Source organism: Myxine glutinosa, chromosome 10 (assembly GCF_964187855.1).
Source record: "Myxine glutinosa chromosome 10, kmMyxGlut1.1, whole genome shotgun sequence".
NCBI classification, from domain to species: domain Eukaryota; kingdom Metazoa; phylum Chordata; class Myxini; order Myxiniformes; family Myxinidae; genus Myxine; species Myxine glutinosa.
This window is the reverse complement of record NC_136270.1, coordinates 106,151,570-106,166,140: the sequence shown is the minus strand read 5'-3', so window position 1 is coordinate 106,166,140 and position 14,571 is coordinate 106,151,570. Positions and strand designations below refer to the sequence as shown.

General features: G+C 43.3%; 1 protein-coding gene across 5 annotated transcripts in view; it reads right to left on the bottom strand.

Moving 5' to 3' along the window:
- Window positions 1–3,072: 3,072 nt before the first annotated feature.
- The window catches only part of FBXL6 (F-box and leucine rich repeat protein 6), a 122,837-nt gene continuing 111,338 nt past the window's right edge, over window positions 3,073–14,571 (bottom strand). For 4 of the 5 annotated variants that reach the window (XM_068126337.2, XM_068126336.2, XM_078785978.1 and 1 more), the window contains 2 exons: window positions 9,544–9,784; window positions 3,073–3,352 (listed from right to left, as the gene is read on the bottom strand). In XM_068126337.2, the coding sequence (XP_067982438.2) occupies window positions 3,220–3,352; window positions 9,544–9,784 (374 nt within the window). In that variant the 3' untranslated portion in view covers window positions 3,073–3,219. The remainder of the gene's footprint in view (window positions 3,353–9,543; window positions 9,785–14,571) is intronic. The other variant, XM_078785977.1, reaches the window with a different exon arrangement.

The following is a 14,571-nucleotide window of genomic DNA, read 5'->3' as shown; positions in this document are numbered from 1 at the left end:
CCCTCTGTATGAGTTGTGTCAACAGCACATTTATGAGTTGTGTCAACAGCACATCCTCCTCATATATTTTTCTGCTTGTGTTCTGGCCTTCATGTTGATCTTTTTTCTTTTCTTTTTATTTAGGAATTTATGTGCTGTTGACACAACTCATTCAAATTTGATGGATGGGGTGGGCTCTGCTTTTGTGTTCAATCTGGTCTACTTCATTTGGTCCATAAATCTAGCTAGCTCCCCTATTGGCCATCCCCCACTGTTCATGCCTTAAATAGACTTTACAGAAGTAAATGGCATCCTTATTCTCTGTGCTGCAACATTCGTTTTATAGTTTCCTCTTGTTGAGCTTTATTTTTGAGACAGGTAGCACCTCCACAGCCTATTAGCTTGGCACAGGTCCCTGCCCCATTGTGAGTTGGTCTTTCTTCTCACTAGAGGAGGTGCAGGCTTCATTCTTTGCAGCAAACATTCCAACAGCTCGGCGCCAACGCACAGACCGAGTATAAGGTGTCTGTGTCACATAATTTGTTTTATCTTCTTGTATTTCCAACACACAGTTTTATTTGTCGAAGACTTCTCCCTTCCCCCGGCCCTTGCCCACCCCCTTTCTCGGCCTCCCGGCTTCATTAGACTTGTCCCCTTCCACTGCCCTTCCTCCACCCTCCTTCGGTTCATCGGAGGAATTGTGTGCATGTGTGTGTAACAAGAATCCCTGGTGTTGGGCTAGCGGCTAGGGTGCCGGCTTAGGATCCTAAGATCCTGGGTTCGAATCCCGGTCGATCGCTGAATTAACGCCAGGGGGGTTGACTCAGCCTGTCATCCCTCCGAGGTCGGCTAATTGAGTACCAGTTCACTGGTAATTCCCTGTTTGTCGTTAAAGGCGGCAAAAAGGGTTGGCGTCAGGAAGGGCATCCGGCCGTAAAACATTGCTTCAAATAGGGGACCGAAAAACAACAACAACCACGGTTCCCGAAAAAGGCCAACCCCTGCTTTGCGGGGAAAAATGGCCTCTAAAGGTGTTTTTTTTTTTTTTTTGTGTGTAACAAACATGCAAGCTACCCATCTACAAATGTCTGCACATTTTTAGTTCAAAGTTTTTTTTGTTGCCACACGCACCACAATGCGCCACTGTTCTGCAAACTTTGAAGTTATTGCTATGGTATCAGGGTTTAACATGAGAGGACTTCTCAGGCTTCCCCCAACTACCAGTCCTGAGGCCACTGGTCACAGATAACTCTGCGGTCCGGCAGGTTGCTAGTCAACCACAAATGCATCGAAGCGACAGCTATCCATCCAGTCTCAGGGTCCTCCTCCTTCTAACACCGTTTACTGAGGGTGATGTGGCCAACCTGACCGGGAATCGTGCCCTCGATGCATACTCGGTTACTTAATCATGAACAGTTGAGTGGTACTGTTGAATACGCACTGGCTAACATTGGGCAGACTTTTATTGCTCCGTGTTTGTGGCACGAACACCCGATCGTGATCCGGATAGCCTGGTAGACAACAACAAACAACAGGCATTTGAAGGCCATTTTCCCTGCAAGAGCGGGGGTTAGCCTTGCGGTCCCCATGACAATGTTCTCCATTTTTGCCCTATTTTCTGCATCTCCCCTTGTTAACCCCCTTGCCTGCATTTCTTCTTCGACCATCTTTAGCCAAGTCTTTCTCAGTCTACCCCGTCCTCTACTTCCTTCTACATTCATTCCCATCACTCTTTTCAACCAGTCACTTTCATCCTTCCTCAACACGTGACCAAACCATCTCAACCTGTTTCTCTTCACAGCATCAATCACAGGCTCTATTCCCATCATCTTTCGCAATTCATCATTTGTCTTCCTCTCTCTCAACGATACTCCACACATCCACCGAACCATTCGCATTTCCACCCTTTCCAGCCTTCATTGCTGCTCTATGCTCATTACCCATGTCTCACTCCCATAAATCATAACACTTCTCACACATGCAGCATACACCTTTCCCTTCAGCTTCAATGACACTCCCCTCCTCGTCAGCACGCCACTCAGTTCCCGAAACTTCTTCCATGCACATCTCACTCGAGCATCCGTTGCCGAGTCTGATCCACCTTCTCCATTCAGCATGTCTCCAAGGTAACAAAATGTTTTCACACCTTCCAGCTTCACACCATCTGCAAGATACAACTCAACATTTCCTCCATCTGCAGCTCCCTCTGTGCACACCCTACACTTGAATGTAGCTGCCACACTGGTTAATGACCCTCTCAAACCACTACATTTTGGATGAACCCACTCGGCGCACATTGTACATTGAATGGAATTCACTCTGACACCCTCCCTGCAAACAGCACACGGCCACTTCCCAGTTCTTTCCACCTCAACACATGCTTTACCACTTGCCATCACCTTCGTTTTTCCGATATTCACCTTCAGACCTTTTGTCTCCATACATTCCTTCCACTTGTTCATCTTCTCCTTCAGTCCATCCATACTTTCTGCAATCAACACCAGATCATCTGCATACAACAACTCCCACGGTAAACCCTCCTTTACATTCTGAGCCAGCACCTCCATCACAGCTATCAATAGTAGTGGAGAATAGGCCTGAATAGCGTGGTAGACAACCGACCAGAATTTCGTCACTGATGATTGGAAACCATGGGAGGTTTAGTGAACGTTTGTGCTAGCAGGTAGCAAGACTTGTTGGTCGTTGTGCAGTGAGCATGAGCGCCATGGCGTCCTCATCATGGCATGGCGGTCGTCTTTTGGTATTGTATCGTGAAGGTGGTTTGTTCTCCGGTGGTGGGAAAGGTTGAGGTAGCGTGTTTGAGGTGGTGACAGTGGGATTATGGCACACATATTTGAATGAGGTTCTGGCATGCATATGCAAATTATGAACAATGTGCTTTGTTCTACTCTGCACATTTGCACTTATTGTCCTCGTGGTTCTCCCGCCAAGACAAAGAGTAAAAGAGATATAATTTAAAGAAGATGGGGAAACTTCTCGCTAATCCCTCCGAATGTATAATCCCTTTGCAACCCACTGGACATAAGGGAGGGTTATCCGGAACATTGAATAAAGAAATTACTCAGGTTTTTCAGAACTGTAGCAGTATATTGTTACAAAAAAAAACAAACTTGCATTGAACATTCACGATTATGAAACTTTGGGGCTAAATCTGAAAAATACAGAAATTGATATTTTGCTAAAATTTTAGCTTGAACTGACGGAATCAGCTTTCAAATGTTACTTCCCGAGGCGGGTCAAAAGATCTTGTAATGGTTCTGGACCGTCATACACTCGCTTCATGTCCCGAGGTAGGCAACGGCAGCCAGTGAGGTTCAGATAGTGGAGCTGGGAGCAGCTTTTAAGGATGGAGCTGCAGAGAAAAGAAAGGTTAAAAAGGGAAATTAACAAGTATCAAAATCAGTGACCATTTCCATTTGTGAGAAAGTTTCATGTTTAATAACAGGTGCATTATGATAATAACCTTCATTTCATCTGTAATTTAAAAAATGCCACATCTAGTTACCTGCAAAATTCATTGAAAATCATTTGCCCAAATTTAGTTTTCACTCTTCCGATTCATACCAAAAGTAATTGAAAGTATCGCACGACATAATTTGCAATGAAGGAACTAATGAATCATTCACTTGAAAAGAAGCCTTTTTGCAATTTAGTACACTGAATAAGGGACGAATTTGTAACATCGCATCAATTGCATTATTTAAATTTCCAAGCAAATATGATGAGCTAAACATTGCATTCGTAAAACAATTTCATGTAATGGTCAACAATTAAGGTGAAAAGAAACATTTCACAATCAACTAATATCCATCCAAGCACTTCATGTGCCTCATCAATGAGTTGGTTGTCAGTTATCTTGATGCATAGCAGCGGCTTTATAACGTATGTCGACTCAGTAGAATTCTGCAGGTATTCCTACATTTATTCACTTACAATTCACATTTCACATGGTGGGATGGAAATGATTTCAAAAACCCCAACAATTCTGAATATTTGCTTCCAATCTTCCTGACAACTTCACCAAAAATAATAACCCAAACTTAAAGGGTCCACATTTTAAACAAGCCTTTTCTATGAGCAACAACAACACACAACAACATGCATTTTAAGGCCATTTTCCCTGCAAGAGCGGGGGTTAGCCTTGCGGTCCCCATGACAATCTTCTCCATTTCGCCATATTTTCTACATCTCTCCTTGTTAACCCCCTTGCCCGCATTTCTTCTTCCACCATCTTTAGCCAAGTCTTTCTCGGTCTTCCCCGTCCTCTACTTCCTTCTACATTCATTTCCATCACTCTTCTCAACCAGTCACTTTCATCCTTCCTCAACACATGACCAAGCCTTTTATATGAGCGAAAGTTAATAAATAAAGTGAATTTTATTGTCACCAATAGTGCTTGTGTGTAATACAAATGTATTACTTGCGATATCTCAGGACCACTTAGTGACTGATTTGCCTGACTGTGGCAATAGAAATCCTGCTATAAATATGGCGGCCCCAGCATAATAGTGCACCGTTACAAAGCACCGACGAATCATTTGGGCCCATTTCATGTCACGTAAGTTACAATTCAGGGACATTTTATAGGGTAAATGTCACTCCCTACTCCAAAGGACGAGATTGCACAGTGTTTTTGGCTTCATGTTATACAAACATGAACTTGTTCCCTTTAATTTGGTATGATAATTCAACACCGTCCATATATTCATTTTGAAATTATGGCTGGTTATTTCTGTGTCACGTAGATTACTCTGTGAATTACAGAATTTCAAAACTTCAAAAACTCTGTTAAGTGTTTAAGAAAATTAAACAAAGTTTACATGAAACAGGTACCCAAAGGACTTAAGTTTATTGTATGACCAATATCATATCGTTGCTTTTCATCAATTACATTTATTATTTTTGATTAATATTATTAAGAGAGTTGGACATAAATTGTTCTTTTTTATTTTTAAATCGATAATCTGACATGCTGCTAAGAAAGGATTCACGAGCCCCCAAACGTATGGGGAAGCTGTCAGACCGCTTGCAAAAATGGCCTGGAACTTGCTGATAAAATGCATGCCAAACACAGCAGCTTTGACAGGCAGACAGGGCTACCTGAACATGTTCTACTTAAGGTAACAGACTTTTAATTCGGACTAGATGTAGTATACACAGCTCCAGGGATGAAAGATGAAATGACAGTGTGGAATGATGAGCAAAAGGAGAAAAGAGGAAAGTACTATCTTACAATGTACCCTAGAGAGCTGTATCCTCTCTTCAAGATGGAAAATCCACACATAAATGTTGGATATACAAAGTTCACCTCCCTTCATCCAGTAAATGTGCGACTACTTAAAGATCAGTCATTGGACCAGTGCAAGTGTGCCAGAATCACGAGAACTCGCGTCTCAAAGTCCAGGCCATAGGGTTATCTGTAAATGTATTTTGGCGAACCACGCTGCGCAACTCAGATGATCTGCAGTCAACAAGCTGGAAAGGGAAGTGACAAGAATGCCAGAAAGGAAAAAGTTGAACTTTGATGATGTCATTGAGCAGAAGAAGTGTATTGGAGGGAATAGGATAAAGGGTGAACTAAAGGAAAACATCTTGAATGACTTTGAAGACTATCGTGAACCTGTCTGAGTCAAGAGGATCATGTCAAACTCCTTTCAAAATGACAAGAGTGACTGTAAATTCTACGTACTCCGAGTGGATTTTGCAATGGCGTATAGCTGTGAATATCAGGATGAAATCCAATCAGCACTGTGGTCCAGGGAGAGTGTCAATCTCTTAACAGCAGCTATCTATGGCACTGATGGACAGTGCAAGTCATACCTCATCATAAACGAAACCAATGACAAGGGTAAAAACAGTGTTTTTGCTTTTGTGAATAAACTTGAAGAAAAAAAACAAAAACTTTTCATCTGATGAAGAAGAGTTAGTGATCAATTCTGATGGTCCTTCAAGTGTATTCAAAAACAAGTTCATCCCAGGCAAATTTGTTGGATTTCTCGCAAGCAAACTAGGAGTATCTGTCACCTGGAAATACATCGTCACCTCACATGGCAAAGGAGTTGTTGATGGGATTGGGGGTGCAGCCAAGCCTTGAATAAGCAAAAAGGTTAAGAGTAAAGGGACTAATGCTGCGGTTGTTCAATCTGCTGAAGAGTTTGCCCAGGCTGTATCACATCTCTTGCTTCAGGTCGAAAGTTGTCTGCTTAAAGAAGAGGAGATATTAGCAGCTATACAAGAAAAGGATGCCTGGTCAGAAACAAAAGATGTGCTGTGTGTAAAGAAAATTAATGTAGCCAAAGCAGAGGCAGGGCTTGTGAAAATGTGGGCAACAGCTTTGGGTATTCATGATCCCCCAAATATTGTCACATATAATGCAACTAGGACCAACGCTGGAACACTAGAAAATCACAATGAAGTACATGTAGGTGACTGGGTGGTGCAGTACAACGACAAATGCTACCCAGACGAAGACGTCAGTATGAGCAGAAAGGATGCAGAAGTCAATATCGTGTTACCAGCAACACCCACAACCTGGAAATGGCCCGTCATACCTGACAGAATTTTCTATAAATCTGGCAGTATCATGCGCAAGATACGTCCTCCAGAAGCCCTTTGTGTCAGTCAGGGAGATTGCAATTCACCTTTCTTGATATTGTCCAGATCTGATACCAAGTAAAGGTCCGAGTGTCCATAAAAGACAATATACATACATTCTATGCTTTTCCTGCAGTTATGATGACCTCCGTAACAGTTAACACATATATCGTAACTTACGTGACGTCATGCAAGTTACAGATTTCAAGTTGCCATTCTCGAGATATGAAGAAGAAATTGAGTTATTTTTGTCTGTTGTTATTGAACACTAAAAGCTAGCTTTATAAATGTAACTTAACAAGATTGATATTGTGGGTATTTTAAGAAGAAAACTATTGCATTTTAATGTCACGTAAGTTATGCTGATACAATTACTCTTTAGTCGCATGAAAATTATTTCTTGCATGCTAAATTTCAGGTATATTTGCTTCACGAAAAAGAGGAAACATACCTTGTGTTGTGGTCTGAGCGCAAGAAAAATTAAATGTAATGAAAGAAAATCTCTTTTTTAATTTGCCTTATATTTGTACTAGCATGGATTGGCTCACTACGTTCGCCTCACCACACGTCACTGCACAGGCACGGGCTTGTTTTAACTGAGGATAACGACCTGACTAAGGTTGAGTTTCTGTGTTGTCATGATTTACACCAATCATAATACAAACATTTCTTTTGTACAAATTTATTTGTAATATATTGGTGATATTATTTATTTGTAATTTATTTGTCATCAAAAAAGGTCCAAGTGGTCTAAAGCTCTAATGGTCAAGGGTGTAAGCTGATCTAATGGGTCTAAAGGGTCTTACAAGTCTTTGGGGTCTTAAGAGTCTTCAGGATGTTAGGGGTCTTTTGAATCTTTTAAGTCTTTCAAGTCTTTTGGAAGTGTCCGGGCTTTAAGGACATTTTGAGTCTTTTGGCATGTTTTGGATTGTTAGGGTATTTTGGGTCTTCGGGGTTTTCACAGTCTTTTAGGTCTTTTGGGTCTTCATGAGTCTTATGGGTCTTTGTCTTTTGGGTTGTCAGGGTCTTTAAGGTACTTCAGAGTGTTGTGGGTCTTCAGTGTATTTTAGGTCGTTAAGGGTCTTTTGTGTCTTCAGGGTGTTTCTGGTCTTAAGGGTATTGGGGGACTTAAAGGACCTCCAAAGGTCTAAGGGGTCTCAGCAGACTAAAGGGTCGAAAGGTATTTTTCACAGTATGTAATTAAGATGTACGCAATTAATATACAGGATGCAACTGACGTTCAAACAGTCGTAATTAATAGACGTAAATAATTAATAGACAGGATGCAACTGACGTTCAAACAGTACATAATTAACAGACATATAATCACATGGCTTCTAGGATGACTTCACGGCCGGCTTCACGGAAGGACCGTGTTTTTCGGTTTTATAGAAATAGATACCAATTTAATATACTTTCTGCATGAAAACACATGCTCAGCTTGACCCTGGTATTTTCACATCCTGAAGCTGAAGCACAAAGTTCAGTATGGTTTACAGAAATACAAACTTACACCTTACAAAAAAGCATGCGTCAGTTATATCCAAGTTTTACATTTTCACGAGTCAGGACCACTTTCTGTGAAATGAGCCTTTGGTTTCTGCTTCGTGAAGACGTCAGACATTTTTAGGAAATGTGCAATATATGGTACGAACTGTATGTGATGGAGAAATGTGTACAAATGGTATGGACACTTTTAATAGCACAGACAAGACGTGCGGGTCATTGAAGGCAGCAGACACGGATCGTGCCCAGGCCGTTGTTGATCATGCACACTCATTCATCCTTTCCAAAAACATTCAGAACATTGATGCACAGTTCATACCATGTTATGCAGTCGAAGAAACCCAAATCCCAAAACCCAAATGTCTCCTCGTTGCTCTGTAACGGTCCACTCTTATGCTGGAGCAGCCCTCTTTATATATAGTACAACTACTAGTGCCACACTCGGGCAAATCAGGTATTAAGTGGTCAATAAATGAATCGTGCTTTCCTCTGCAATATCACATGTAATACAGTTGACATGTAATATTCCACACATGCAATATTATGGCCAGTAAAATTCCCTTTGTACAGGGTGTATCATTTATATGTGACACATTTTAAACATGTAAATATTAAAGAAATACAGGTATCTGTAAAATTCATTGTTTATTTTTGTGCGTTATAGGTAAAATGCCCTGAACATATGATCGACTCAGCGAGCTTTCAGGAGGGAATTTCCAAGCAGAAATGCCACGTCTCCTAACACCATTCTCTTCACCGTCGGAAATTTTTTATGAAGATGGTCGTGTTCATCCATCTAATAATTTGAGACATCGTACAGTGAAGACACAAAAGACAATTGAAGCCATCACTGCTATTGATAAGGACACATTGAAAGCAGCAATGAACAATGCACTGGTTTGATGCAGGAATCGAGCAGGTAATCGAGTTCAAGCCACATCTTCTCCGAGGGTTTTGGTGGAATCTGACAGGGGTTTCGGTATTTGGTTAGGCCAATGTCATGTGTCTAGTCTTCACCAAGACATAGGAGTTGATGATGTTACATGTAGGAGTCTTCACCAAGACGTAGGAGTTGATGTTAAACATGGGAGTCTTCACCAAGACATAGGAGTTGATGTTAAACATGGAAGTCTTCATCAAGACATAGGAGTTGATACATGTTATATCAATAGTTACATCAATTGTAATGGACAGCATTTAAAAGATGTGATTTTTTAGACAGAGCTGGGTTGTGTATACCGCCATGACGTTGCTCAATCGCCTATCCATGCACTTCACTTTAGTGAACTAAAAACACGATTTACTTTGCTCACTCTTGTTTTATTACAGAAGTAGATGTGTCAGATATTAATACCACAACCTGTATATTCACTGCAATCTTTCATGCAAGTGAAACAAAATCAAAACATCTGAAAGCAATGAAAATGTGTGACAAAGCCATACCCTAGGATGTGCTCTGTAATCTGTGTGCCACCCAATGCTAAGTGCCGGAGATTGCTTCCTCTTCCTCGATGGATAATTTCCACCACCTCAGTGTCAGTCACAGCTTGGCCTGTGAGATCAAGGGAAAGTAGACTGCCACCCCACCGCTGTAGCACAGAAATAGAATCTCTTGCCCAGCAAATTCTAGTTCTAAATGGCAGTTTGAATGGCCCACAAACTCCCAAGTACAACTCCACCAACTCTGCCAAAACAAATGCACCAAATTCCATGTAATGATCAACAATTAAAGTGAAAAGTAACATAGAAACATTTCACACTCAAACAATCAATTATGATCCGAGCAGCAAAAAAATGGTAATCTTGGACAGCCAATTTGTGTAGTTTTAACTTGAAGCGTTCACCTGGCATCGGCATCTTGCGGTCCACCAAGGAAAATATCAAATCCGCATTATATACTTGGTTCTTACTCAACTTCATCATTGCATTCTTGAAAAACGTGACTAAGGTAAATAACGTTAAGTTAAGTTCTGGAGTTTGGTTCTTTTGGCATTTTTGTCAGCACAAAACATTAATTAAACTAGCGTGACTCGGCGCGCTGAGCGCGCCTCACCACACGTAAGACCTAATTAACGACCTAATTAACGTTGTTTCAGAGAGGTAGGCATCTTTGACCATTTCGGTGTCTTTTGGGTTTCATGGTGTTTTGGGTCTTCAGGGCCATTTGGGTCTTTTGGATCCTCTGGGCCTTTAAGGGTATTTTGAGTCTTTGAGGTGTTTTGGGTCTTCAGGGTCTTCAGAGGCTTTTGGGTCTTAAGGGTCTTTGGTGTCTTTTGGGTCTTCAGGGGCTTTTGGTTCTTAAGGTTCTTTTGGTTCTTCTTGGTCTTTAAGGGTCTTCGGTGTCTTTTGGGTCTTCGGGGTATTTTTGGTCTTCGGGGTCTTTTGGGTCTCGGGGTCTTTTTGGTCTTCGGGGTCTTTTTGGTCTTCGGGGTGTTTTGGGTCTTCGGGGTGTTTTGGGTCTTCGGGGTGTTTTGGGTCTTCGGGTGTTTTGGGTCTTCGGGGTGTTTTGGGTCTTCGGGGTGTTTTGGGTCTTTGGGGCCTTTGGGGTCTTAAGGGTCTTGGGGGAATTAAAGGGTCATCAAAGGTCTGAGGGGTCTCAGCAGTCTTTACGTAATTAAGAGGGTTAATTCAAAGGGTGGTAATGTTATTTGAAGAAGAAGAAGACGTTTTCGTCACATATAAACATACATACATAGCGACATAACCATATCCTTGAGATCTCGCGAGATCACGGCGAGGTCACGTCTTTTCGAAGCTGCTCCATGCGCTCACGCTCTCGAAGCGAAGTGATCTTTCACAATCGTGTTTTTGTCGAGACTGTATCTATCTTTCGGTGTGTGTACCTATAGCGTATCTTTTGGAAAATTTTCGGTGCTAATTTTTCGTACATGTATACACAATCGTCGGTGAATGCGTATCGAGTATTCTGAGGCCTAGTACTCGTAGGCTTAGGCTACCGTACCGTCTCCGACCTTGTGGTTTTGTTTTTCTCTCAGCGATTCGTCGAATGCGCTGAAATTATTTTCGTTCTCTGTTTCGTCCCAGTCGTTCACCCCGTACCTCCTTGTTTAATATCTGTACTCACAAAAAAAAAAAAAAAACCCCAAAAAAATATTTCCTTCCCAGGTCTTATTCGTTTATTTGTTGTTCTTTTTGTTCGTTCGTTCTTCGTTCACGATCACGCGGTTAGAAATGTATAATCTCTCCCCTGAACAACTATTTTCTCTCATATATTATAACACCCTTTTCTTCTTTTCCTACAAAAGGATGCTTTCGTCTTGCTCACCAAATCTATTCATTCCAAAAAATATATATAATACCATCTCTTACAGTTCCTCCTTTCTACATTCCCTAAACTATCCAGAACTCCATCCCTCCTCCAGTGTCCTCAAACGTATTTTTGACTCGAAGGTCTCAAACTCATTTTGCAAAAAATGTTCGTTTCCCATGAATCGTACACTTTTCAAAATCCAATCTCACCCCTCCCCTCCAAATCCTCCCCATCACCCATCCCTTTCAAATCTCCCCCCTTGCCCCTTCCCTCCCCTCCCTCCTAAACTCCCCCCACACCCCTCCCCTCCGAGACTCTCCCTCGCTCCTCCCCTCCTAGACTCCCCTCTCACCCCTCCTCCTCAAAGCATCCTCCCTGCTTCTTCCCCCTTCCAACTTTCACCTTCATCTCCCCAAACCTTCTGCCTCGCTCTTCCCCCTCCTCAAATAACACCTCACTGTGCCTCACCCAATCTCCATCAAACCTTTTGTCCGCCCCATTCTTCCCTTTCTCCAAGCTATTCTGAAATCTCTGAAATCTCTGACACACCTTCAACAGCTCTCCCTACCTCTTCCTCCTCTTCCACATCTTACCCTACCCCTCCCCCCCCTGTTCTGGACCCGATGCTCCCCCTTCCTCTTCATTAACGGTATGGACCTCAAACATCCGGGGCCTTCACTCAAACTTGACTGACCTCTCCATACAGGTTGCTTCTGACAAACCAGATGTGATCAGCTTAACAGAAACTTTCCTCCTTCATGATGTCTCTGATGCCTTGGTATCTCTCCCAGGTTACTCCCTCCTCCGGTATGATAGACCTGAGCCTCGTCCTGGAGGTGGGGTTGCTATCTTTATAAAAAACTCTCTTCCTCACTCGCCCTCCACTGCCCTCTCTCCACCTCACCCCCAGGAATACCTTTGGCTACGGCTTCCCCTTCGCTCCCACCTTTTGTTCATATGTGTGTTGTACCGTCCACCAAACAGCGATGACTCCATCTACATCTCACTGTCTGATAATATGGACCAACTTCTATCTACCCATCCCAACTCTCTCTTCCTCATATGTGGTGATTTCAATTGTCACCATGCCAGTTGGCTGGGTGTGGGTACCTCTCTCACCAGCCATGGCTCTTCAGCAAAGGACTTCTGCGACTCACTGGGACTGACACAATCTGTCAATTTCCCGACCCGGATCTCAGTCAACGGAGCATCTTCTCTTCTGGATTTGGTTATGACAAACTTCCCTGAAAATGTCTGCTGCTCTTCTTCTGCTCCAATCGGCTCATCTGATCATGTGCTTGTCAAAGTGGACATCTCTCTGACCATTCTCAGAGAGCCTCCTCAGCATCGACGAGTCTGGCATTTCACTCAGGCCAACTGGCACGGTCTTCAAGCAGCCATCAGTCATCTGGACTGGTCTCCCATCTCTACCGCCTCTGACATCAACTCATCCTGGGAATTCTTTCAAAGTAAATTGCTCTCTCTCATGCACAGATTTATCCCATCTCGTCTTCAGTTGTCATACCCTTCCTCCCGTCCATGGTACACGGAATCTTGTGGTGAGGCTGTTGCCCTGAAACAACTTGCTTTCGTCTCCTGGAAAGCAAATCCAACGGAAGGAAATCTCATTTCCTTTCACAAAGCCCGAAACAAGTGTGTGTCCACCCTCAGGAGAGCCAGGAAACAATATCTCACCATTCTCAAGACCGAACTCTCTTATCTGTCTCCCTCTTCCAAATCCTGGTGGCGTCTGGTCAAATCTGTTTCTGGTGTTTGTTCCCCCTCCATCCCCTCCCTCACCTCAAACGGCTTAACGGCTGACTCCGCACGTGAAAAAGCTGAATGCCTCAACTCTGTGTTTGCCTCTAAATCTTGTGTCCCAAACCCATCCCTCTCTGTACCCACCGTACCCAGCTGCTCCTGGACTCTGTGTCCTTTCCTCCTGACAAGTTGGAAAAGTTTCTGTCAACCCTCGACTCTGATTCTGCAACTGGTCATGACGGCATCAGCCCACGGGTCCTAAAATCATGTTCTTCTACTCTTTCACTCCCTCTTTCCGTTCTCTTCACCTTCTCTTTTGCTCAAGGTCATCTGCCATCTGCTTGGAAATCAGCCAACATCACCGCTTTGCACAAAAAAGGTGCAAAAACAGATCCCAGCAACTACAGACCAATCAGCCTTCTCCCAATTATCAGCAAAGTCATGGAATCCATCATTGCTTCAGATATTAAATCTTTCCTCTTCTCCAATGGCTTGATCTCTGATCATCAATTTGGTTTCAGACCTGGTCACTCTACTCTGGACATGCTGCTTCTGCTTTCTCAACAATGGATGGAGGTCCTCAACACCAAACAGGAAATTAGAGCTGTCTCCCTTGACATTTCACGTGCCTTCAATACGGTCTGGCACCCTGCTCTGCTCACCAAACTCTCCTCCTTTGGTATCCATGGAAATCTCCACGCATGGCTGGCGGACTTCCTCTCTGGTCGTAGTCAACATGTGGCCCTGAATGGGTTTCTCTCATCTCCTCTTCCTGTTCAGGCTGGAGTTCCCCAAGGTAGTGTTCTGGGCCCTGTGCTTTTTCTGGTCTTCATCAATGATCTCTCTGACTCTCTTGAAAATCCTCTCTATCTCTTTGCTGACGACTCTACTCTCTGTCGCTCCATTCCTCATCCCTCAGATCGGCAGTCTGCAGCCTCCTCACTCTCTGCAGACCTGGACAAAATCACAGACTGGTCAAACAAGTGGAACATGTCTTTCAATCCTGACAAATCTCACACTCTTACAATGTCTCTCCGAAAGGACCGACTGGACAACCCTCCCATCTACTTTCTCAACAATCCTCTCCAAGAAGTTCTGTCGCTCAAGCTTTTGGGTCTCACTATCTGCCATGATCTTTCTTGGGAAAACCACATTTCCAAGCTGGCCTCCAAAGCCAGTCGCCGACTGGGCATCCTCCGTCGTGCGAAGTCCTTCCTTGGCACACCTGAGCTCCTCACCACATACAAGGCTTTCATCCGCAGCTCAATGGAATACTGTTCCCCCCTCTGGGCTGGTGCTCCTGCCTCACACCTTGCTCGGCTTCACGCTGTTGAGGCCAAAGCTTTCAGAATCATTGGAATCTCCTGCGATGTAGTCAACACCGAGGGCCTTTCACTCACTCACCGCAGGCAGGTTGGTGGTTTTTCTGTCTTCTACCG